The 26,513-nt window shown below is 44.7% G+C and overlaps 2 protein-coding genes across 2 annotated transcripts; both read right to left on the bottom strand.

Annotated features, from left to right (window-relative positions):
* Window positions 1–266: 266 nt before the first annotated feature.
* On the bottom strand, window positions 267–5,651 carry LOC116967020. Its single transcript, XM_033013450.1, has 5 exons — window positions 5,505–5,651; window positions 4,246–4,446; window positions 3,444–3,605; window positions 2,407–2,534; window positions 267–1,035 (listed from the first exon to the last, which is right to left on the bottom strand). Exons 1-5 carry the CDS (start codon window positions 5,598–5,600, stop codon window positions 627–629), a joined length of 996 nt encoding a protein of 331 aa, XP_032869341.1. The 5' UTR covers window positions 5,601–5,651; the 3' UTR covers window positions 267–626.
* Window positions 5,652–6,574: 923 nt separating this feature from the next.
* On the bottom strand, window positions 6,575–25,301 carry snrnp70 (small nuclear ribonucleoprotein U1 subunit 70). The gene is made up of 9 exons (XM_033013449.1): window positions 24,700–25,301; window positions 22,802–22,864; window positions 21,841–21,895; window positions 21,288–21,352; window positions 20,080–20,142; window positions 18,925–19,006; window positions 9,209–9,310; window positions 8,979–9,066; window positions 6,575–7,855 (listed from the first exon to the last, which is right to left on the bottom strand). Exons 1-9 carry the CDS (start codon window positions 24,844–24,846, stop codon window positions 7,117–7,119), a joined length of 1,404 nt encoding a protein of 467 aa, XP_032869340.1. The 5' UTR covers window positions 24,847–25,301; the 3' UTR covers window positions 6,575–7,116.
* Window positions 25,302–26,513: the final 1,212 nt, after the last annotated feature.

Below are 26,513 nucleotides of genomic sequence, written 5' to 3'. Positions count from 1 at the left end.
AAACTGCAGATGCTGGTTTACCAGAAAAGACACAGAGTGCTGGAGTAACTCAGCGGGTCAGGCAGCATCTGTGGAGAACGTGGATAGGTGACGTTTCGAGTCAGGGCCCTTCTTTAGACTGATGGAGGAGTTAAGCCACAGTTTCCGAGCTCCGTGAAGTTCAGTAAACCTTTCCCCGCTCTTACTCCCGTGAACCAGCTCTAAATCAGTTCAAATAAACTTACAGAGAAATCACGACAAATAAATTATTTATGCAGGGATAAACCTTTCTGTTCATGTATTTATTTAATTTAATTTTCATCTGCGGATAACAGGAACCCTGGTGGCTGGAATAAAATTCTCCCAAAATAAATGTTTCCAGGATTGGAGGTGATGGAGGGGGGGTTCACCAGGTTACACCGGGGATGGTTGTTCTCAATGGGGGGGGGGGGAGGGGGAGGGTCGGGACAGCACTCGTGGACAGACAAGGGGGGAGGGGGTGGGAGTGGATTAGCTGGAGAGCTCGGTGAGATAGCAGGTTTACGATCGATGGGCTGAATGGCCCCTTTGGGAGTTCCTGTTCCATGATGCCTGCACCTTGTGGGACAGGAGACGGGGAGTCTGGCCTCCCCTGGAGGCTGTGGCGTCTAGACGATGGCTGGCTCCTTACTGCCGTAGGCCATAGACTGGGTCTTGTACATGTTTGGGACGGTCAGTATCTCTGGGGTGGACGGTTCACGGGTCACCACCCACGGAGCGGTCAGTGGGCAGTAGATGTCCCGCGTGCGTTTGACGTCGCTGGGCGGGGGGTACGACTCCTGGAACAGGGTCTTCATTCCCCGGTTGGGGACGGGCGGGAGACGTCTGGGCAGCCGGGGGATTCGTGTCGGGGTGGAGAAGACAGACGGATCGATCATCGGGCCGGGTCCACGGTTGATGCGTTGCGACTCCTTGGGGAGAGGATTCTCCTTCAGTCCGTGGCCCCACGCCTTGGGATAGTCCTCTGTCTGCCAGTACGTGGCAATGTCCTTCTTCGCTATGCCTTCCAACTCAGTCCTGCAACGGAAAGGAGACAGGTGTGGTGACCCAGCACACACAGTGAGACACAGGTGTGGTGACCCGGTCCACACACAAGGTGAGACACAGGTGTGGTGACCCGGTCCACACACAAGGTGAGACACAGGTGTAGTGACCCAGTACACACAGTGAGACACAGGTGGTCACAGTGGCGGACAGGTGTGATGACCCGGTCCACACACAGGGTGAGACACAGGTGTGATGACCCAGTCCACACACTGTAACACACATGCACATTCCACTTGTAACTGAGAAAACCCACAGGTCATTGTATTAAAAACATAGAATCCATGAAGTTATTCCTCGCCAAACATCTACACTCTCCGCCCATCACCAGTCCCACCAAGTCTACTCAATGGCCCACGACAGCGTCTGGCAGGTAACGGCACCAGTGGTCCGTGCGATGGTGTTTTATGTCACAGTGACTTTCTTTTTGCAGACGCTACACATTATTGGAGCCGTTATTCACCGTGTTACAGGAGTTGCCCCATCATGTGCTCTGGGACGTTGGTCAGGGCAGCATCTGGGGTGTTGCGTTGCAGTTCCGCTCGCCGGGATTAGAGGGTTTCAGCTACAGGGACGGGTTGGACAGGCTTGGATTATCTTCTCTGGAACGTTGAAGTCGAGGTGGAGACTTGTGAGAAGTTTATAAAATGATGAGAGACAGAGAGTCGACCATCAGTCAGATCCTTTGCCCCAGGATGTAAAAATCAAAGACTAGGCACAGCTCCAAGACAGACTTGAAGCTCCCGTTTGACCTGTTTTTACAAAATGTTAAATGGTCAGCTCGACATAGATTACAAGACCTACACCAATTAGGAGCAGACGAGGGCATTCGATCCAATTTGTGATCCAGCTACAAAGATAGATGTGTACAGCAATTCGTTCTTCCCCCGCACAATTAAAGCATGGAATAATCTCCACCCAACTATAGTTACCCAACCAGATGCAACTAAATTTAAAGTAGCCCTTTCTTCCCAATAACCCTTTCTGGCTTAAGTCCTCCCTCCACCACCTCCAGTTTAAATTCCATTTGGAGGACCAAGAAACCAAGAACCAAGGTGAGAGGGACAAAGTGTAAAGGAGATGTGTGGGGCAGGTTTTTTAACACAGTGGGTGCCTGGAACGCGCTGCCAGTGGTGGTGGTGGAGGCAGATATAATAGTGGCGTTAAGGCACGGATGGATATGGATCACCTGCAGGCAGAAAAGGGTTAGTCTTGGTATCGAGTTGGGCATGGACGTTGCGGGCTGAAGGGCCTGCTCCTGTGCTGTTCCTATGTACCGTGTGTGAACAGTTGTCACTGTGGCAAGATGGCCCTCACAGGTAAAGGTACAGAGAACAAACGTACTTTTTAAAGGCCCTGAAGTCCTTGTTTGTGGTCGACAAGTAGATGTCATTCAGCCGGAGAACGTCCTTGTCCCGGACATAGAACTCCTTCCCTGCCATCACGGGGTTCTCTGTGCTGGCCACAATATTCTGCAAACATTCAAGACAAGTCATACTCAACCTTTAGAACACATCTGGAGTACAATGCTGGTTGCCAGCACCAAGAACATGTAAAGGAATAGAGGGGTCAGAAAATATGCATGATAAGGGTTCCTGGGTCAAAGAACTAGTCACACGTAGAGAGCAGAGGATCAAAGTGTTTTTATTCAAGAGGGCAGAGAAAAACTGAAATGCATTAAAAAATGGTCGATGGTTCTGGACAGATTGTGTGAAGCTCCTCCCACCAATGGAGAGATTGAGGTCATAAGTGTTAGGAGCAGAATTAGGCCATTCATCCCATCCAGTCTACTCCACCATTCAATCACGGCTGATCTATCTCTCCCTCCTAACCCCATTCTCCTGCCTTCTCCCCATAACCCCTGACACCCGCACTAATCAAGAATCTATCTCTGCCTTAAAAATATCCACAGACTTGTGGCCTCCACAGCCGTCTGTGGCAACGATGGTTGGAAGCTCACACATTAATGATGGGAAGCTGACTGTCAGAAGGAGGCTATTTGGCCCATTGAGCACCTGCTGACCCATCCAGAGCCATTGAAATCAATCGAGATTCCCATCCCACAGCAGAGTGGGCCCAAGCCTGGACCAGTGTCCCCACACACCACCCCCCCTCCCCCCCTTACCTCCCTCCCCCTCCTCCCTTACCTCCCCCCCACCTCCCCTCCTCCCATACTGTGGTCCAGACTCCACCACCGCCTCTAAGAATCCCTCCCTCCCTCTGACCCTTCCCTTTGCCTCAACAAGTCCCTGAATCACGACCTCATGCCCCCATCCAGACTCTGAGACTTTAACATTCACAGACACAAAGAAAGCGACCCAACTTTTATCTGCGATAAACATTCTCCAGGAGAGAAGACGAGGGGAGAGGCTGAGCCTTACTTTAGTTGGTCCATTGGTGAGGTGGCTGGCGAGGGGGAAGGGCTGCGGTCCGGACTTGAACGCAGTGTCCATGGACTGAGGAAGCCGGCCCGTATACTTGTCCTTCATCTCACTCGTCTGGTTGACCATGTTTAGTGGAGTCTTCCAGTCCCGCCGGCTCAGCTGTTGAAATAAGAGCAGGTGATCTTCAAACAGAGTCTGAAGAAGGGTCTCAACCCGAAACGTCACCCATTCCTTCTCTGCAGAAATGCTGCCTGTCCTGCTGAGTTCCTCCATCTTGTCCATGTGTCTATCTTCAGTTTAAACCAGCATCTGCAGTTCCTTCCTGCACATGCTCTTACATTATACCTGCACTGTATCTGAGATGTATCTAAGTGCTTATGTGCAGTGATATTTGTACTGACCTGGACACAAAAATGAATTTCACTGGACCTCAGTGACAATAAAGTTCCATCCGGGAATGTGGCCATTCAGCGGTAGAGTTGCTGCCTCACAGCGCCAGAGACCCAGATTTGATCCTGACTATGGGTGCTGTCTGTACGGAGTTTGTACGTTCTCCCTGTGACCCGCGTGGGTTTTCTCCGGGTGCTCCGGTTCCCTCCCACACTTTGTAGGTCAATTGGCTTGATATAAATGTAAAAATTGTCCCTAGTGTGTGTAGGATAGTGTTAGTAGGATAGTGTTAGTGTGTGCGGACTCGGTGGGCCGAAGGGCCTGTTTCTGTGCTGTATCTCTAAACTAAACTAAACAAAACACACGAGGGAGGGTCCAGGACCGGGGGCTGGCCCAATGTTGACCTCACCTTCTCACCCAGATCCTTCATGTAATGGACATCCCAATGGTTGGGCACTTTGACGTGCCGAGGGTGCCCGAGGATGCCGTCGATGGTCTTGACGTTGTGCGCTGAGCCTGTCGTGGTATCGTAACAGTTGTAGACCTCATCGTCGGGATGGGTGATGTCCAGTTCCTTCAGCTTCGGGGGCAGAGGATCCTTCAACAATGACTGAAACCGGCAAGGGGAGACAAGGAGACTCACAATGAATACAGAACCTTCCTCTGGATGTCTGCCACAACTCCAAGAGGCAAGTGGTGTCGCAGGTGGATGGGTTGGTGAAGAAAGCTTCTGGTGGTCAGGGTCTAGAGGGCTGAGGTTGGAATGTTATATCGCCAGACCTTGGTGAAGTCTACCCTGTTTGGAATATTGTGTTTGGAATTTGGTCTCTCTGTTTCAGGGAAGATGCCTTCAAGCTGGAAAAGCTAACGGGAAGATTTACGAGTATGTTGTATTGTATATCTTTATTGTTATTTTCCTGAGTACTCACATACCCAGAGGAAACAAAAAAACGTTACTCAAACCAGTGTCCATTCATTGTGCAGTAAAAAATAAATAGAAATAAAAATACATATATCATGAACAAGTTTAACACTACTCTCAACTAAACATCAACAGGACTTGAGCTACAGGGCAGGGTGGGATTTTATTCCTTTGAGAGCATTCGGCTGAGGGTTGATCTAATAAGATCAGAAGGACAAAAGTGACAGCAGCAGAATTAGGCCATTCGGCCCATCATGTCTACTCTGCCATTCATTCATGGCTGATCTATCTCTCCCTCCTAACCCCATTCTCCTGCCTTCTCCCCATAACCTGGGGAGAAGGCAAGAGAATGTACTAATGTACGTCACATGTACTAATCAAGAATCTATCTATCTCCAACTTATAGTGATGTATAAAATCATGCGGGGAATAGATGGAGATGCCATCGAGAACTAGAGGGCATAGGTTTAAGGTGAAGGAGCTGAGTGGAATTGTTTTCACTCGGAGGAAGGTGGTGGGTGGATGGAACAAGTTGCCAGAGGTAGTTGAGGCTGATGCAGTACACGTTTAAAAGGCAGTTGCACAATGGTTAGGACAGGTTTAGAGATATGGGGAGGGGGCGGGCTGGCTGGCGCTGAAGGTTACTGACCTGGAGGGGGGAAGCCGGGCGCGGGGCCGGGGGTGTGGATGGGTCAATGGGCGAGTGTCTGGGCTGCGGCTGCGTCAGTGGGGCCGGGGATACTGACCCTGAAGCCGGAGGGGGGGAAGCCGCGGCCGGGGCTGTAGTGGAGGCCGATGCCGGCGCTGGTCAGGTGCAGGTCGTGTCTCCGCTCCGGCGCCATGGCGGCCACTCGGCCCGCAGTTTGTCCCGTCGCCCTGGCAACGGCGCTGGATACAGTGCGGGCGGTCACGTGGCGGGGACACGTCAACTTTCTCAGCAGATTGTATTCGCCAACATCTACAGGTGTTTGTACAAACATTGACCGGTTGCATCAGACTTGAGTTGCTGCCTCACCGCGCCCGGGGACCCAGGTTCGATCCTGACTAGGGGTCTGTCTGTAGTCTGTGGGTTGCCCCCCCCACACACCAAAGACGTGCAGGTTTATAGTTTAATTGACCTGGTCGATGTAAACATGGTCCGTGTTGTGTAGGATCACTGGTCAGCGCGGACTCGGTGGGCCGATGGTCCAATCACCATCGGGCTAAACTCGAAACTACCATGGTCGCACTACCGTCTTCAAACTTGGTTTTGTTTCTTTCCACGATATTTATTGAACTTTGTTTAAATATGTATTACATTACCTATTTACTGTGTTTACAAACCTGTTTTGCTGCAGTAATAATTTAATTGTCCCGTTTCAGTCCACAGGACAATAAAACACGACTGTGACCACTGTTGATATGTAATGAGGGTCAATACCCTTCTTCACACAGATTCAGGGGAGCTAGAGATAAGGAAGCGCAAGGTGTGAGAATGTGACATCCAAGGGGGGAGTGGTCGAGGAAAATATAGATCGTTAGCTGGAAGGTGACAAAACAAACAAGGTTCTGGTCAAACATGACCTCCATCCAGTAGATTGTAGGAATTTTGTTGAATCTTGAGGAAGATGCCTAAAACGTGACGCAGACTTCGAACCGTGGTGAATGTGGTCCATGTCTCGTCCTGTGATGCCGCTGTCCATGAATCGAATCATTAACAAGTACATTCTGTCAAAGGCCTATTGTTTGGCCCACAGACCAATGGTCACCCGAGACCCAGGCAGGTGTGCAATGTGAAACACAGGCAGCAAAAATACAACACCAAACACATGGCAAACACCAGTGACACGTAAAGTTTTATTGACAAATTTGAATCAGACTATTTAAAGGAAGCAGACATCTCAACCAAACTGTCCATTTCTCCAGTAAGCCATTACCTTGAAGACTGCAATGCAGTTATTACAGCAGCAGCAGCCACCACAGGAACCTTGACTATGAGGGTCTTATACTCACTAGAAGCAATTCAATAGCTGATGTACAACACGGCAAATGTTGACCCCAGCCAAGACCTCACTGATGGACGGACACCTGTACATAAGTACACAAATGATTCACACAGCTTTGGAACTGGGTTTATTGTGAATTACACCATAAAAAGGAACTTGATAACATTCACCAGTTGAGTTTCACAAATCTCGAGAAGGATTCCAAACCATCTGCTATGAAAGAGTCACTAAAACTTACCCATCTTAAAAACGAGTACCTCGCGCTGAAAACTTCCTTCACTACAGCATAAAACCAACAAAAAAAAGCTGCGGATTTCTGTTAAACAGGAAAATGAAAATATTGGTCCACTTTTAAAAGTTTGAACTGGCCTTCTCAGTAACCCTCTGCGGGCGGCTCCATTTGGTAACCATTTTCAGGCAACATGTATCCTTCTGCAGGCTGCGACTCCAGGTCGATGTACAAGTCCAGACTGCCTTCCTCAAATTGCTCTGAAGCCCCATTATCTTGCAGCTTGTCAGCTTCCTTATTCCTATCTCTATCCCTATCCCTGTCTCTGTCTCGCTTGTGATCACGGTCCCGATCCCGGTCCCTGTCTCTCCTCCTGTCCCTGTCACGATCCTTGTCCTTGTCCCTGTCTCTGTGGCTCCGCCTACGATCCCGATCCCGGTCTCTATCTCGCTCCTTATCTCTGTCCCGCTCCCTATCCCTCTCTCCCCGTTCTCTATTCTTCTCTTCAGTTTCTGGTTTGGGTTCGACTGGTTCACAGACGGCCTCCACTGGCTGTGGATCACTGTGAGGTGCGTCACCCGCCTCAGGCTGTTCTACATCTGTGCGTTCTTCTTTCTTATCCTTATCCCTGTCGCGATCTCGCTCCCTCTTACGTTCACGGCTACGGCTGCGTCGCTTACGATCCCGATCTTTATCCTTATCTTTCTCTCTGCTTCGCTCCCGGCTAGTACGGACCTTCCTCTCTTCCTTCTCCCGACTGCGAGATCGAGGAGGACGCCGCCGCTCTCTGGAACGGGTTCGACGTCTCTCGCGCTCCTTGTCCCGTTCACGGCTACGCTCACTGCACTCGCGACGATCCCGGTCTCGCTCTCGATCCCGGTCTCTGTAGGAAGAAGCATCAATTAATCCAGACAGTTCAAAGATTCCCTTCAGACCCATCTTCATGTGGAAGAGGACAGGTCTGTTGCAAGAATTCAGAGAGGTGCTTTAAGGAGCAGCAGAAGAGTTAACCACAAGTGGGGACAAACTAGAACTGTGTATTTTGGGCAACTAGAGTGCAGGGAGGGGAGCATTAGGAAGCTTGTGTACACCATGGGGTGTGAACTCACTTTTCTGAGATCAGAGGCATCTATTTGCTGGTCCACTCATACAACCACACTGCCACTGTACTCCCCAAGATGCACAGGCCTGGTGTGAAGGGAGAGTGTAGAACTAATGTGTGACTGGGAGATTGATGGCTGGCATGGACTCAATGGGTCACAGGGTGCATCTCAAAACTAAACTCAATTAACATGCAATGGTACTTCAGAAGAAGAAGACAATGAAATAAATATCCAAGCTGGTATCCGCTATGAACCCAAAGTCTTCCAACAGCCTCTACTCCACAACAGCAAATTCCAAGCCCACCTTCCTCACTGCAGTTGCTTGCGGCAAGCTACAAATATAAACAAGCTCAAAGATTCAACTACATAACCAATGGCCTCATTTTCTGACTTTGGGTTCCAAAGGATTAAAATAAAGTCAAGCTTGTTCACTGCCTCTGGGGGAAGCAGACTTTAGAAAGGCAGCAGCTACTAGAGGCTACACCTGCCTCTCCACCCAAGGGTAAAATTAAACTGCAGACAAGTATGGCAGCAAGCATTCCACAATGCTGAACCCGATACAGGAGTGGGCTGGTCTGGTCTGTCTTACACTTGGACTACAAGTTCATTTAACTCTTAGTGAAGTCATAGAGTGATACAGTGTGGAAACAGGCCACTCGGCCCAACTTGCACACACACACCGGCCAAAATGTCCTAGCTACACTAGTCCCACCTGCCTGCATTTGGTCCATATGCCCCTAAACATGTCCTATCCTGTTTCTTAAATGTTGGGATAGCCACAGCCTCAACTACCTCCTCTGGCAGTTTGTTCCATACACGCACCACCCTTTGCGTTTGTGGTTGCACAGCAGTTGGCGAGACTGCGCACCTTACACATTGCTCGCTACATGGCCACAGGCTTACCTCTCATCATACCGTGGTGCATCATCACGACCTGAATGTTTGATATTAACATCTGCACCACCTCTGCGAGTCCCCCCAAGCCCACCACCTGCAGAAAGAAGCCCAACGTCAGTCACATAAAACAGGTTGCCATCACACCGAGAGCCCCGTCCGTCATCAACCACCAACCCACCATGGACATTGGACACCAGACAGACCAGGAAACTGCAGCCACGAGTTGTTGAACTTACCAAGCCTCCTTGGACGCCATCCTTTGACAGTGCGGCCTCTCTCCACATCAACCAGAACTCTCCTCCCATCAATCTTCTTGCCATCTGCGTGTTTGTATGCAGCTGCAACAGAGCGTGCCCACAACAGCAACTACAAGTCAGTGGGATTCAACATGGCCACCCCCACCCAACCACCCCCTTATCAAAAAGAAAAGGAATATTAACTATCCATGCAGAAACAAAACCTTTTAGGGAAGAGTTCTGTTTCGTGCCCCCATTCCTCCAATATTTGGAAGCAGGCTGTTAAATTAAATGCAAGATTCAGGGCTGGCTCCTCATTTTCTCAATACAACACTGAATCCCAGTAAACTGTGATTTGACTTCATATGGCAGTTAAATTTTGACGCATTTAGGATATTTTAAAGTGAGTCAGTTTCATTGAAAAAGGAAAGAGCCAACCCTAGCTAGTATACACCATTGAACCACTGAGATCTAATCCTGGAGAAGGGAAAAAACATTGATTAGAACAACTGTTAATTGAATCCATCACTCGCACACTCACTCACTCACTCAAACAATATTGTCGACTCGGGGGAATTTTGGCCCCACAAATAAAAAACTGAAAAAAAGTACCACTGGCTGTTTGGCAACTGAAAATGGAAACAACCAAGTCAGTAAGCATGTGAAAACAGGACAGATTTGGAATGGTTGAAACCTCGTGTACAGCACTCAACTGTAACTTTATTCAACCGCAGGAGTCAAAATCCTTAACAGTACTTACAATTCAAGAATGACCCAAGAGTGTCCTACACCCCAGCATTACTACTTTCAACTAGACCCCAACTTAAAAGGAGTGGGAGTTTAGTTTCACAAGTACACTTATGGCCTTAAATCAGGATCTAACCACTGCAGCAAACAAATCAATAAGACAGGAAAGGAAGGAGTCAAATATGAAAAATGTTTCCACTATCTCCCAAGAGCAGGCAACTTCTTTTTGGATGGTGGTGGGGTGTCTTTAAATATTCTTGATACACTACCAAAGTAGAACCTGAGAAAAGTTATTCTCCAACTCTTGTCCTTCTTTAGATGCAGTGTAATAGACATCATGATGATACACTGAACAAGGAAAAACAACATCTCTTGTTTTGGTTGAAGACCACAAGCTCTGCCACTTTGAGCTCGGTAGGCTTAGATCTCAATCTAACCAGATCCTTACTCTTCAGGGCAACATTGCCATTTCCTCGCGGAATTCGATTTAAAGCCTAAGATTCATCAGAAAAAAGGACAAACTGCTCCTCCTTCAGAATTAACACAAATTCAGGAGAGGAAAAATTGAAATATATATATTCATCCTAGTCCGTTACTTTCATTCATAGTGTTACTGGCACCCATGATAGTTTGGAATTATGCTCTCAGCCACACTAGAACTGGGCCATTTGACCAGGGTTGCAAGGTCCTGTGTTAATTTGTTTAATAGGGTTCCATCCGCTAGGCACCACCGGGTAGAAAGATAAATTGATAAAAACAGGAACTGAAGGGACAAAGAGAAAAAATAAAATAAATTGATATAAGCACTACACAGCACCACTAACAAAAGAAAAGAGATTTTACCTGTGTTTACTTACAAAAACTGCTCTTTAGCCCCCTGCACTCATGAAAATCGGGATGCGCTATCTCGCCAACAGATGGTACAATGTTCAGTGTTTCGACTTCCACTGTTTGTAACTTTCTGCTGCTGAGGATTTATCCTTTACTTACTGCACCTTACCTGCTTTCAGCAGCGATTGGGTTTTTAAAAAAAAGATTTTTCTACATCGGGCGTTTGATTAATTTAACAAGCATAGTCAAAGGATAATATATTTACTTATTTTTTAAAACGGTATCAGCGAAAAATGTCTGACTTGTGGCTTTTTTCCTCATTCCAGATTTACTTTGCAATCACAGCAATCTGAATGTCCAAAGAACACCAACATCTACAGAACTCAATCCACAGAGAACAAATTAAATGGGATTTGTGCGTCTTACCACCAGATGCGTTATACCAGTAATTTAAAAACACTCATTCTAGCTTCTTTTTCTTCAACACGCACATTAAATGGTATTGTTGTTATTTAAAACAAACCATTGCTACTTGGCACAAGGCATCAGAGGGTACATTTCAACCGGCCAAGTACAAGTGATAAGATCATCCTTTGTGCAGCATCAGACCTCAGGAGAGTTCAATTGTAAAGATGCCAAATACCATCTTACCATCCATCACCTGTGGGATTTATAAATGTTTTTAGATTAACACCATATTTACATGAGAGATGAACAGAACTTTCCAGAGATAGTAATTTTGTATGGTCTTGAAGTCCACGTTGCATGTATAACCGTTTAATTTTCAATTCGCAACATATTCAAAGCAGACACAGGATAGGTAAATGACCTTCCCAATTGGAAAACTGAGGATTTATTTCCCTTTCATCAGGACACAAGATTACACAATATCCTAGAAGCAACCATTAAGTTCATTAAAGCACTGAGTAATGGTAACAACAAAATGAAAAACAGACAATACTCGTGTTAACAAGAGTGATGCTGGGAATTATTCGATGAGATTCTTCCATGAATGACTTTTCCTCCTACTATAGCAGTTAAAAGCTGCTTATTTGTGCATCTGTAATATGTTAAAATCGGGAAGGAAACATTCCACTTCTCGGATGTAATACTTTATGTTTGGAGAATCTTTTTAAAGAATGCTGTGTTTGTGTTAATACCAACATTTTCCACAATTTCACACTTGAGGCACCTATTGCAAGAACTAGAAATAACTAGACTTCAGTATAGCTATAAACTTGGCGAAGAAGGGTCTCGACCTGAAACGTCACCCATTCCTTCTCTCCACAGATGCTGCCTGTCCCGCTGAGTTACTCCAGCATTTTGTGTCTACAAGCTTGGCGATTCTGTTTATCCAAAATATGCTGCACTTGCCAGCAACAGTACTAATACGGTAATGTTACAGCAGTTGAAAGCTTGAACAGAATAAATATATTAACGTGACAAATCTTCTGATTTTCTAGAGCGCCCCGCAGATCAGAAAGAGGGGCAGGGAACACTGGTGACAAAAACAAAACATCTGGATCTTTAAAAAAGTATAGAGGGGGACCGATCATAACTTGCTCAATAGCCGGTGTAACAAGATAATCCATTTGCTCATTTGTTTTCTTTTCAAAATATCTAGACAATTTGACTGTGTGTATTAATTAGACGTGTAGAAGTTAGATCCAGGCAATTTCAAGGATCCTGTAGATATATAACAGCTTCACCAGCTGGCACAACATGTGTAGCATTTCCACAGTACATCTCAGCTTACCATTCACCATGGAATGAAGTTCCAAATGATACTCAGGTCCCAGTTATTGCACAATATACATTTTCTCAAAAGCAGGGTTTCCTACTAAACCAAGGAGCAGATATAGCACATCTCCCTCTTTAATACCAGGTATTCTTTGAACATTCGATCCATAATGAAAAATTCAACAAGCCAGACAATCCCGTTGCTTTAAAAAAAAATAAACCTTTTACCGTGTTTTACCAATGAGTTTTACCAATCCAGCATTGCTTCTGTGCTCTCTCTCGCATGCCTCCATCAAAGGCCTCCGCGATGTAGACGGGGAAATCCCTTCACACAGCTTACCTGAGCCCTCGGCTCAAACTTACTTGACGAGCCGGTTTTGTTTTAAAACAATTTGTTTTTAAAATGACTCTTTATATTTAAAAAATCCCCTGTAAATGTTTTTGGCACACATGAATGGGAATTGAGCTGCAGAATCCTCTTTTGGAGGCCCACAATCTAAGTTCAGAGCTTTATAAAAAAACTTAAATGCAAGATGTCAGGGTAAAAGGTAAGAATGTGTTGAGGGTTTAAAAAAAACGGGGAAAAAATTGTTGACATCACATTGTCATTAGGCACATTATTGCTCACAATGCAAACAATAGCAGTTAATGTGATGTTTCCCAGATGCTTGGCTTATAGTGGATTGCTCAAACATTTTCGTTATTAGTGGAGAGAATGTCTTAGAAAAGAATAGAAAGACAGAGAGCACACAAAAGCAAGCATTTTATATCCAGACAGAAATTAAGATATCAGAGAGCAAGTTTCCATCGCACTGCAACCTCGGAACATCATTCAAGAATGTTCAAAAGGAAGGTTTTTAAACAGTTTAAAAAATAAAGCCTAGCCCAGCCAAAGAAGATGTTGCAGCTCTGAAATCTACAATTGCTACATTATTAATGCTGCCTGCGAACCTTTCCAATGATTATAAATGTCAAGTTAAATTATTGTTCAGCACTGAAAAGTGGCCAGTTTTCTCGATGACCAATTTGTGAGATTATCTTGTTTGACAATTCTGATAATCACAAATTCAAAAAATATTAATGCATATGATTAGCTTCCAAATTTCTACAAATATATTTTTTAGAGAATAGCCAATATTAAAAAAAGATTTTTAAACTGCAGATATTGCACTTTTACCACTAAGGGAGTCGACTGAAAGCATCCGTACCATGGATAACAATCTAGCCTCCACATTTCACCTCCAAAGTACCCACTTTCCTCAATTATTTTCAGTTATGCAGCTGTCATGTACACCTTTTCTGCTGTGCTCTCTACAAATTTAATCCATAATAACTGCCACCTTCTCTTCCTTTGAAAATAATGGTGAAAGCCCCTTTAAATTCCGAAGGAAAGTGGAGAGTTCACCTGCGTTGAAAGCTACAACTATTCTTCCCTAATTAAAAGAGAAGGATGGAAAAGCTCGATGAAAGCTTCCAATCAAAATCAACCTGTGCAATATGCTGATAATCAAGGAAATACTCAGGATCAAAGAGACAAGGGCGAAGAATAATATCCATCGAAAGGCAGCCCTTTCTAGACTTCAGTTATCTATTGGTCTGCCTGCAACAAACTGCAAAATGGACAGCATGACACATATTTTTCTAACTGACAGGGAACAACATTAGGGCAAACTAAATCTGATATCAAACACCAACCAAGTTCATCAAACTAGAGTCGTGCCAAACAAATCAACTTATACTATTATTTTCTGTGTACAAAGGATGAAGCACAAATGGTTGCCATGAGGCACACCAAGTCTACTTCACAATTTGACAGCAGAAATTAAAACTAGACATGGTGATACTACTGAAAATTCACATTCTAAACCAAAGAAACAGTTAATTTGTTTAGTTTGTGTTAGTGAGGAAACAGAAATCTTCTCTAGCTGCCCCTTCACATTACAATTAACATTCTCCCATCAATACACGCCCAATGCAGAGGAGATTACAGTGACATCTGATGCATTTACAGAAGTCAGGTTAGGATGCCATGCCATAGTTGGCAATCCAAGATAGTTAACTTTAGAAAACAAAAATAAAAGATTTCATCTGACAGATTTTCACATCTGCTGTCCAAACTAACAGACTACAAAGTCATAGCTTGGCCTACAAACCTATTCATTGTAAACTCTCTAGACTTAACTCAGGAAGTTAGAGGGGCTTGTTAAATGCTATAACTCTACATTGATAGCTGCTGACTGCTTTCCTACTCAGTGGTCAACAGCAGACAGGATGAATTGGTAACAAAATATTTGTAAAATTAACCACACTGATCTGTATATGGATGCACAGAAATGTGTTTCTTGAAGGCTTGGTCCTTCTATCCACAGGTATGAATGCAAAAAATAAAAACCTATGTGAAATAATTAAAATTTGAGTTTCAAATGTATTTGCTAATGCTAGGCCTACATCAAGCATACCCTTTATTCACTACTCAAGCCCCCCCCAAAAGAAAAGTATAGGGGGAGGTATAAAGTCCGATAATTAAAAGTAAGCATGGCTGCTCTACTCTAGCGGTATGCAGGGGTACAGAAGTGCAGTGACGTGATCATGGCTGCCTCTTGGGTCTGCATAATTTGCCTTGTTGTATGTCCAACTTTCCCCACATAACACAAAAGACAACATTGGCAAATCAGAACTCAAGCCCAAGATAAAGCTGACCTAATAATTCAAACCTTCAAATGTCCATAACATCACTAAAAACCCTGGCACAAACTGCATACTAGCTAAATACTATTTTAAACTCACATTTAAATAACCATATTGCACCCTTTAGACAGAAAAGCACTGGAGGAACACAGCAGGCCAGACGGACACCAACTTCCCAGGGATACTAAAATAGCATATAGAATTTTCACAGCTAACTTGGGTAACTAACTGGTTCACATTTTTCTGGATTATTTTACAGACTAAAACATATTTTTTTCCGTCCTTCTTTATTTAAGGAACAATTAAAAGAAAGTCAATTTCTGTGGAGCAAGATTCTCCATGCAAATGGCCTCGTATTCTAACCACTCTCAACACTGAACCTTTCTGCACATGAACAGATTTTTAACAAAATTCCGTGGTTTGCCAGCAGCAGAGGCAGCAAAACATCTGAATGTGTCAAAGCCTTCCAATCTCATAGCACAGCCAACACGAGGCACAAACCACCTTCCTGAGGCTGAGAGTTCAACTTATTTAGCACAGTTAATGTAGAAAACCATTTTGGAACAGAAGCTTCAAGACCAAATGTTCTCACTCTGCTGTGCTATTCCTACCCAGTTGTACAAAGCAACAACTTAAAAAAGCCATTAAAGGTGCAGATCCGAAAGGCAGGAATGAGGGACATGCCACTGAGTTTCTCTACCCCAAAGATCCACGGTCTAACAAGTAGCAAAAGAGCCAGTACTCCTCCCTCAAAGAGTCATGCCTACTTTTCTGAATCACCTTGTGTTTTGTGTAACCTCATCTAAACTGATCTATTCATTGTTTTTTAGTCTCTCTTTCCTCTCATTGTGGTGATGTATTGCGAGTTCTTACCCATCATACAAACCCATATACCAACCATACAATGAGATGTAAGGGGAGCAATAGCATCAGCTGCAAGCCAGCAGTGGCATTTGCCATCAGAATGGTGGCTGCAGTGACAATAGAAATAACACAGAATTAATATACCCCTGCTTGCAAACAGTTGCACAATTCACAAACAAACTATGTATTTAAAGAAAAATACATGCACCAAGAGACCCCTTTCACAAGATGGTCTGTGACCAAGCAAGATTTACATGTCATGATGTAAATTGTCTCCAACACGGTAAAAGATGGAATGTGCAGGTATGCTTGAACTCAATTATGGCACAATCCTTGTGTTTGGAGATTTCCCATATTTCAAGGCAACAAAAATACGGCATGGCCAGAATATAATTTTCAAAATCCATTTCAAATGTAATTTAATAAAAATAGCCAAGTAATAGAAAGAGAATGGTCTTAAATTGCAATTTCAACTATTCTGTGGCCCACTTAATTCAGCCCCTACTGAATGGAGCACAAATGAAATGATTCATTAACCTAATTTGTAATTTTCAAAGCAGGCACCAGCAATTTTGGCAATCCATTGAAAGGTCAATATCAAAGTTTCTGAAAACCAGTAAAACAGTGAAAGGGGCCCAATGGTGCAAAAGGTCTACTTTTGAAAGTGTTCAAAAAAGACCAATCCCCTATAATTATCAATTGGTATCATGCCGTTGTTAGTCTTTGGTCTTCACACAGATCATTTCTGATGGTGTGAATACTTGGACTGATTAATAAGGACAAGTAGACCTTCAATGAAATGAAGGGGGAAAATGTCCTTAATGCTGCTGTTTCACTGAAGACAGCAACTCACTTGAACCTTTCCCATCAGGAAAGGAAAGCAACTACAGTGCACAAAAGGAAAAAAAAACCTCCAAAAAAACCTGATAAATGTGAACAGATTAAAAAACTACATTTTAGGACAGCCAGGTAGCAGTTATTTTAATTTTATGTTGCATCCTGGCACAGGTCCTATAATCAATTCCCCAAATCACTTCAAACCATGGGGCAGAAATCCAAGTGCATTTAGCAGCATCTGTGCCAATCACAATTAGTTCTTGAATCCCCCCCCCTCCCATTAAGAACAGTAAAGTGGAGGACATGATTCCAGTTACTAACAAATAAATTCCACAGTTGAGTAAAAACTGTGAAGCAAGTGCTCAGCATTATAAAGTAATAACAGATAATTAGCAACATGCTATTATCAATACTATACAACTTCCAATATAGTGGAAGAAAACGGTATACTTACCATACCATCCATCACCAGTGTAACAATGCTGAACAGTTCTCACCAGACTGTCAGCAAAACCATACTGGACCAAATACAGCTGAGTCTTGAGAAACATACCAGCCCGAAGCTCCACTTACAGAACAAACTTACTTGCAATGTATGCACTAAATTAGGGATAATGCATGGTGTAGACCCAGCATTTATTGGCACATGTACACATCTATCAGGAATCAGCTGTACTTATACATTCCAAACCCCTGCTCCAACATTCAAAGGTTGGCCGTTCAATCTTTAAGCAATGGTGAAGTTTTACACAAATTGCAATGGCAGGCCAATTTATAAAACATTTTGGAGATGTGTTTCTATATAATGATATTCCTCCAGTGAAAGAGCTGCCAACTCTTTTACAAGGAGTTCCCAGTCTCATATTTAGGATTCAGATCACATTTAGGCCCACTGTTTTTGTTCTAAAAAGCTACCTTTTTGGACATCAACCAGAAAGGTCTAGTAATCACAAAGTGCTATGGCCCTCTCAGATGGCCAAGTACTGCGCATCGGTTAATGCCTCTGCATCCCTGCGCTAATAACAATGCTTTACAAGCTGTTCCATTAATCACTGGGCGACTTGTGGCGATAATATGGAAAGAAGTGTTGCCTGCAACCCTTGCCTACAGCAGTACACAGGCCTGCCAGAGCAGGTCTGATGGTCACACGGTTATGGTATCCTCCAACAGCTGAGTGACGAGTTTGAAGATTCAGGCCTACATTACTTAGGAAATCAGAATTCTTAATAAATAGGTTCAAAGGCAATTTCAACATTATAGATAACCATTTATGCTTGATAAAAATCTGGATCCCCTAGATTAAAGTATACAAAAATGAATTTCACTGTACCTCGATACATGTGACAGATAAAGCACCATACACTAATTAAAACTAGGCAAACTCATCTGCTATAAAATCAGCCTTTCAGCTCGGCCCTAATAACTTGATCTGAAACAAACAAGATGCATTCAAACTTGCTTCTTGCCAACTCGAGAGGCACCTGCCTGCCATGAGCAATCCTGCCTCATATTACCATCGTAGACATTAAACTTACATGGATATTTAAAAACTTGCTTGAATCCTATAGTTGAGCGGAGAACTGTGTATATTAACAAACCAAGAAACTGGCTGCCATCTTTAAAAGCAAAATTACACGTCACAACTTGATGAAGTGGTTTAAACCTCCTGCACTCTAAACATTTCTACCCACTTGATTCCAAATGCTCTTTGCAAGACTCAGTGTGTACAGGTTGATGTGCAAAAATAAAAGTAACTTTGAACATTTATTTGGGACCATAATCAGTGACCAGCCACGCCCAGCTTTTCTCTAACTAAATCCCAACCCGAAGCAGATCCCAGCAAATAGGAAGGTTGAAGTCATCGGGATGCAAAATAAATTGAAGGCCGGTGTGCACTCAGCAAGCAGCCTAATGTTGCACAACCAGAATGTGTACAACATACGGCTCAGCTGAAGTGAAACCGAGTTATCCAAAGCCCTTCCCACCCCATGGACACACAAGTTACTCACAGTGCATATCTCGCTCATGTTCGTATTCGATAAAAGCGTAACCACGAGGCTTTCCAGTCCGTTTATTATATACCATGTAGATCTAAAGAAAGGAACCAAAAAGCACATCAAGAATTTTAAATCCAATTGTTTAAATATAAACACAAAAAACCGGAGTAAATAAATTAAAATATTGCAGTAAAAACAAACAATAGGCATCTCTAGGCGTGCACAATGAAAATGTTTTTAAAGGGGGAAAGACAGGAGAAAAATAAATGGCAATCATAGATGATCATGTTCTTTTACACTTAAACAGGATCTTTAACAAAAAACGAATTGCTGTTTGCTCTCTAACAGCCAAGCACCGATGAATTTATTAGACATTCATGTTCAAAACCAAGTGTGCAGTCAGTTGCAGCAGAGTTAATGTATTTACTTATTGGCTATGCTGCGGACCTGTCCAGGTGATCTTGTTGCACTCTCATACCTTTAAGGACGTATGTAACATTCAAATGAATAAAATTCACGACCAGCATGTTCCAGTGAGGACGAAGGATAAGGATGACCAGGTAAGGGAACCGTAGATGACCAAAGAGGTGGTAAACTTGGTCATAAAGAAAAAGGAAGCGTACAGTTTAGAAAGACAAAGTCAGATATGGCCTTGGAGAAATTTAAAGAAAGCAGGAAGGGGTTCAAGTGAACAACTGGCAAATTAAATGGAAGAAAACCCCAAGGCTCTTTACACATACATTGGAATGATGCCTGAACTAGGGGGTATTAGCAACAAGGTGATTGGACAAGTAGGATTGTTTTTTCAGGAACATCAGAGGTTGAGTGGAGACCAGATAAACATAAATTTATGAGAGGCATAAAACAAAATGGTCAAAGTTTTAAGATGTGTGAGCCAGGTTTTTATTATATTTGGAGTGGTGGGCGCCTGGGACATGCTGCCAGGGTTGGCAGCTGATGCAAGAGAGGCACATTTAAGAAGCTGTCAGATAGACATGTAGGTTAAGGAGGCATATTGGTCACATGCCGGCAAGGAGTTTAGTTTAACTTAGCATCGTGTTCAGTATTGACAATGTGGGCCTTAGGGCCTAATCCTGTGATATACTGTTCTTGAGTACTATTACTTAGTTTAATGACAGTTTTCATTTTTCTATCACAAGTACTTACTCTTTTAATGGGACCATAGACCTCAAATTCACGTCTCAGCTTGGACTCTGTTGTGTCGTAGTTCTGTAATAGAGGAAACAGTGAGCCACTTATTTACATCTTCAAAACATGTTCACATATGCAGCAATGGCTGCTTCTTATGGCAAATTAATTTTAAAAGTGTATTTCAGGTAGCTGCCATTGATCTCTCCACTGGGGCAGCAGTTTTCCTGCAGCATTTCTCAGAACAATCAAAACTTGTGCTCAAAATCAACTCTTGATTCAGATGATACCAAATTGCAATACACCCATTGGACAACAATTAGTCAAGATGAAGAAGAAAAATCCAAACATCCAAAACATCACATATTTACGCTCAGGGTTATGAAGCAACCCACAAACTCCTTGGAACTATGCTATAAATTAACATGCTAGATCTACACGTCAATCTGTTAATGAATGTGGACATCAATGGTACGGCTTGTAAGCAGTGATCCGTTTGTTCCCCATGAACTAGTCCATTTTGAAGGGCAGTAGAATCAACTACATTGACGGGTGAAATATGCAGTCACAAGTAAACAACGGTGTACTTCCGTTCCAAGGTGACGTTTGGGACGGGACAGATATTTTACAATGCTGTGTAAGAAAGAACTGCAGATGCTGGTTTAAATCAAAGGTAGACACAAAATGCTGGAGTAACTCAGTGTGTGAGGCAGCATCTCTGGAGAGTAATGGGCGATGTTTCGGGTCTCGACCCTTCTTCAGACTGTCGCCCATTCCTTCTCTCCAGAGATGCTGCCTCGCCCGCTGAGTTAGTCCAGCATTTTGTGTCTACCTATTTTACAATGCCGTCGCTTAATGGCCACTGCTCATGATATAAGCCCCATTACCCAAATTTATATAATTATGTGAATTTAAATGTATGTGCTCCCACAGAGGGAGTAGGAGCTTGATCAATCGTCCAAGTATGATTCTGTCCCATAACAACCACTGTACTGATGTACCCTGTCCCAACAACTATGCATTCGGAGCTCCTGATGAGGCATCCTTTATATTGCAGAGACCAAGCATAGACTAGGTGACCGTTTCAACATTCACTAATGCTCCGTCCACCAAGGCCTGCTGGTGCTTCCGAATGCAAGCCTAAATTAGTACCACCATTCCAACAGCATTTTACCAACCACCCCTGCCCCACCAGAAAAAAAAGAGAACACAAGATGAAAACTCACCACTCTGGCAACAAACAGAGTCTTGAAAGCATCGCCTTGTGCATTTGGATCATTGTGAGGATCCCCTGTCAATGATAAAATGTGCACTTAGTTGAGGCAGTCGAGTTTTATTCCATATCTGGCATACTTAAATTCTGGAATTTCCTCCTCAAACATTTTTCTTCCATTAAAATCTAATTCATCAAATGGACATTTGGTCACCTTGTGTCTCGGTTCAATATATCCCTGCCAAGTACACTGGAACCTTTTACTATGTTAAAAGGCTTTATATAAACAGATATCCAAAAAGCAATTAAGTTTAACTAATTCCATTTTAAATGTTCTCATGTTAAACCTGCAGACCATGAAGCTATGTGCAGAGTATGCCTGCAAACCCAGATGATTTATTTGCCTTCAAGTGTCTGCACACAACCACTCATAATTCCCACATAAGTGGTGTAATATTAATGCATCCCCATGTTGAAGAAGAGTGCATGTCAAGGACAGTACAAGTTGCATGGATTTACTGCACATTGAGCAGAAAACAAGACGACCGACTCATCCGTACACTTACACATCTTAAGTTCATTTTCAACTTCCTGTTGTCTTCTCTCAATCTTCTCACGTCTCTGCAGAAGGAAAATCCCAAGACTTCAATTTCACACAGGTGAACCCCCAGCAGTGGAAAATGCCGTAAGGGAAGTATTATACAGGCAGGAACATGAAATTGACAGTCACTTTTAGCATTCAATTTTGGCCTAGCTGTATAAAACAGAGGTTACGTTAAACAGCCCATTCGGTTCTATTCCCAGCTGAGCAGTAAAATGGACACAAGGTTTTTTTTTTACCAATTGTCCATACATTTGCAATGATCAAGACTTTGATCTGCCTCAGTGTTGATGGTGCTGTAATAAAATGCAATGTCCAAGGAGTCCGTGGACATGGAACAAAGTGCGGAAAGGTTTGTGATTTCATTACCCAACAGCACTAGCAAAGTTTTATTTCTTAATAAATAAGGAAAAAATAGGAATACAAAACTATTCACTGAATAGTGATAGGCTTGGATAGAGTGGATGTGGAAAGGATGTTTTCACTGGTGGGAGAGTCTAGGTCTGGAGGTCATAGCCTCTGAATTAAAACATGCTCCTTCAGGAAGAAGATGGGAATTTGTTTTAGTCAAAAGGCTGGTGAATTTGTGGAATTCTATGCCACAGACGGCTGTGGAGGCCAAGTCAACGGATATTTTTAAGGCAGAGATAGATTCCGAATTAGTACGGGTGTCAGGGGTTATGGGGAGAACGCAGGAGAATAGGGTTAGGAGAGAGAGATAGATCAGCCATGATTGAATGACAGAGTAGACTTGATATGCTGAATGGGTTAATTCTGCTCCTATTACGTATGACCTTATGAAACGGAAGTAGCAACCAAATCAAAATTACAGCAAAGGTATTTCTGAAGATGCCTTGTCTACAGGCACAGTGGCTAACTGACCCTTCCACTGACGATGTACAAATGAAGACTAGCTCCATTCTCACCTTCCTCTCCATGCGCTCCTCGCGAGTCTCAGCTCTTGTCGGTGGCGGGGCATCTCTAGGGTCCTACAGGAAGAACATGAGTGGTTGAAGATTATCAAACTATAGTTCATAGTACATCCACATGAAGAGAACTTGGCCCATTAGCCTGCTCTGCTACAGTTGCTTCCATTACAACTTCAACTCCATCCCCAATACGCTAACGCCCACTTATCATGAATCCATGCCCCACCTGGATGAGCACCTCCTATTCATTCCTCTGGCTTCACATTTCAGTCTCTTCTATCCCTACCTCACACTTTTTGCTCTTTCGCCCGACCTTTGTCCAACCATCTGCCAATAAAACTCCCTCGCCTGTATCCATCTATCACTCGCCAGGCTTTATCTCACCCCACCTCTCTACCAGCTTTCCCCCACCAATAAAATCACTGAAGGATCCCAACCTGAAACACCTATCTATGTTCTCCAGAGATACTGCTTGACCTGCTGAGTAACACTTTAGTGTATATTTTTGTAAACCAACAGCTTCAGTCCCTTGTGTCTACATGAATCTATCTACATCTGCCTTTAATTGACAAAATATAAGATTACTCAATGACTTTGCCTCCATTAACATGTGAGGAAGAATTCAATAATCCCATTCCACGTATGTCTTGTAAACTTCACAGAACAGCTGTCCAAAGCAGTATGTTCTCACTTAAAAATGGTGCCAATACTGTACATTGTTGGCATTCCTAATTAGTATATACTACCCTCCAGCCTTCAGTAAATCATGTACAGGACACCTAGATTTATTTTTTCTTCTCCTATACACCTGATCTGCAAATCTTCTATGAATTAAGACTGGTTAAACATTTTTTTCCTGACAAAGGCCAATTTAACATATTCCTATCACTTATGATATCCCTTGCAGTCTTTTAGCCACATGCTGTGCAGTCTCTTGATGGCTTCTTCGACTGATGGTTCACTTTGCTGCATTTGTGTCATTTAGCAACCAAACACTACATGTCTGGGTGTATAAACTGTGGGCCAGAGAAGGCCTCATTTCTGTTTAAAGTGGCTAGCAATAAACTGCAATTAATTGGTTTCTCCTCCACAAAACATGTCAGAAGGGTCTCAACCCAAAATGCCATGTTCATTCACTCCACAATGGGGAGAAGGCAGGCACGGGTTATTGATTGGGGACAATCAGCCATGGTCACAATGAATGGCGGTGTTGGCTTGAAGGGCCGAATGGCCTCCTCCTGCACCTATTTTCTGTTTCTATCTGCCTGACCCGTAGAGTAAATCCAGCATTGTTTTTTGCTCCAGATTGCCCACAAGCAGCCCCATCCCTAGGGCACTCAAAGCCCACCATCCCCAATATAAACCCCAACCCCACATGCTCACCCCGTCCCCACCACCTCCACTATTCATTCCCCCTCCACTTAACCTTCCTCTTCCCTCCTCATCTCACCCACTCTTCTTCTTACCCCCATCACACCCCCTTCCTCCCCACACAGCCCAGTGCCCCTTAACTCCCTACCACCCCCTTCCTCATCCCCCACTCCTGCTCAGCCTCCCTCTCCACTTCCCCCTCCCAAACCTGCCCCCCACCATTCCCCACTCTCTCTCTACCTTACTCTCCACTCCCCCACACCTCACCAACACTCTCCTCAACCCCACCATCCTCACTCTCCCCAACCTCCCCCCCACTATCCTCCCTCCCCCCCCCCACTCTATCCTCCCGTCTCCCCCCCCACCTCCCCGCTCTTCCCCCCACCTCACCTATCTCCCCTCCCCCCCACCTCACCTATCTCCCCTCCCCCCCCCCCACCTCCCCCCTCCTCTTTCCACCCCCTCACCTATCTCCCCTCCCCCCCCTCTCTTTCCCCCCCCCTCACACCCTCACCCCTCCTCACCTCGAAGTGTGACACGAAGCGGGCGATCCCAGAGTAGGGTTGGCTGTGATGCTTCTCATGCGGCAGCTTCTCGAGCGGCGGGAGGTAGGGCACGGGGTCGCGCGGCGCGAACAGCGCCAGCAGGTTGGGCGGCAGGAACTGAGTCATGGCGGCGGCGGCGGCGGCTCCTCCTCCCCCTCGCCGGTAACTGACGGTCGGACGGACACGGGCGGGTGGTCACCGGTCGCCGCCACTAACTACTATAACTGATATTACCGTGTAACTAGTGGAACTAGTGGAACTAGCGTAACCCGCAGCGCGGCCGCGCGCCTCCCGCCGACCTGGACAACACAAAATGGCGGCGCCCTTGTCACCGCGCCGCGTCGTGTCGTGTCCCTGCGCCGCCCCCCCCGGCCTCAGGCAACGAACCACCCTGAGACCAGCGAACCTCACCTCTGATCTTCCAGCCAACGCCCTTTAGACTAAATCGCTTCCCTCTAACACTCTAAGCCCTTTCGTTCGCTTTCTATTCCCTTCAATGCAAGGGCACTATGTTTTTCGCCATGCTGGGGCAGCGGAGGAGTACGCGTGTCGGCGCCGCCAGCGCCAGGATGACGGATGCGCGCATGCGCCGGATCACCCGGAAGTTCCGCCCCGCCCGGCAAGCCGCCGCTCCTGCATCTGGCCCATTGGATGAGGCGCACGTCAGTCACCAACTGATCCCGCCCCCAAGGGGTGATCGACAGACGCCGCCTCGCCCTTTGTTGCAGATCCAGGGCCAGTGCATGTTCAATGCAGGAGAACTTCCACTGCAGGTTCATCCAATGCACACTCATGGCAGAGTAGACGTGATGGGCCGAATGGCCATATTCTCTTCTTATCACTTATGACCTTTAATAGACAATGAAACATAGAAAAATAGGTGCAGGAGTAGGCCATTCAGCCCTTTGAGCCAGCACCACCATTCAATATGATCATGGCTGATCATCCAAAATCAGTACCCCGTTCCTGCTTTTCCTCCATATCCCTTGATTCCTTTAGCCCAAAGAGCTAAATATAACTCTCTTGGAAACATCCAGTGAAACTTCCACCCAAAGTTGCGAATTTGTGGAATTCTCTGCCTCAGAAGGCAGTGGAGGCCGATTCACTGGATGCTTTCAAACGAGAGATAGCGCTCTTAGGGCTAGCAGAATCAAGGGATATGGGGAGAAAGCAGGAACGGGGTACTGACTGGATGATTCACCATGATCACATTGAATGGCGGCGCTGGCTCTAAGGTCCGTATGGCCTACTCCTGCACTTATTGTCTATGTATCTCAATGTATCTATGAATTGGCCTCCACTGCCTTCTATGGCAGAGAGTTCCACAGATTCACAACTCTCTGGGTAAAAATAATTGATAGATGAAGGAATTGAGGGGAATAGAGAACGGCTACAACAGAGTTGAGATCAGCAAAGGTCACCCATCAATGGTGGGACAGACAGTAGATGCGTGATTTCCAACTCCTGCTCTTATTTTACTGTGTTCGTGACTGAACAAATTGAATTGAATTGAATTGAATTGAATCCCTTTATTGTCATTCAGACCTTACGGTCTGAACGAAATTTCGTGCCTGCAGTCATACATACATCATACAATAATAAACAACAGTAAACACAAATTAACGTCCACCACAGTGTATCCTCCAAGCACCTCCTCACTGTGGTGGAGGCAAAAAATCTTAGGGTTACTGTCTCTTCCCTCCTCTTCTCCCTCTGCGCTGAGGCGATTCCCCACCGGGCGATGGCACAACAGTCCCGCGGCTCACCGAACCCCGCAACGGGCCGGCTCAAAC

This window comes from Amblyraja radiata, chromosome 38, assembly GCF_010909765.2.
Source record: "Amblyraja radiata isolate CabotCenter1 chromosome 38, sAmbRad1.1.pri, whole genome shotgun sequence".
In the NCBI taxonomy this organism is placed as follows: Eukaryota; Metazoa; Chordata; class Chondrichthyes; order Rajiformes; family Rajidae; genus Amblyraja; species Amblyraja radiata.
Note: the sequence above shows the minus strand (reverse complement) of the source record. Positions and strands in the feature narration are given on the sequence as shown.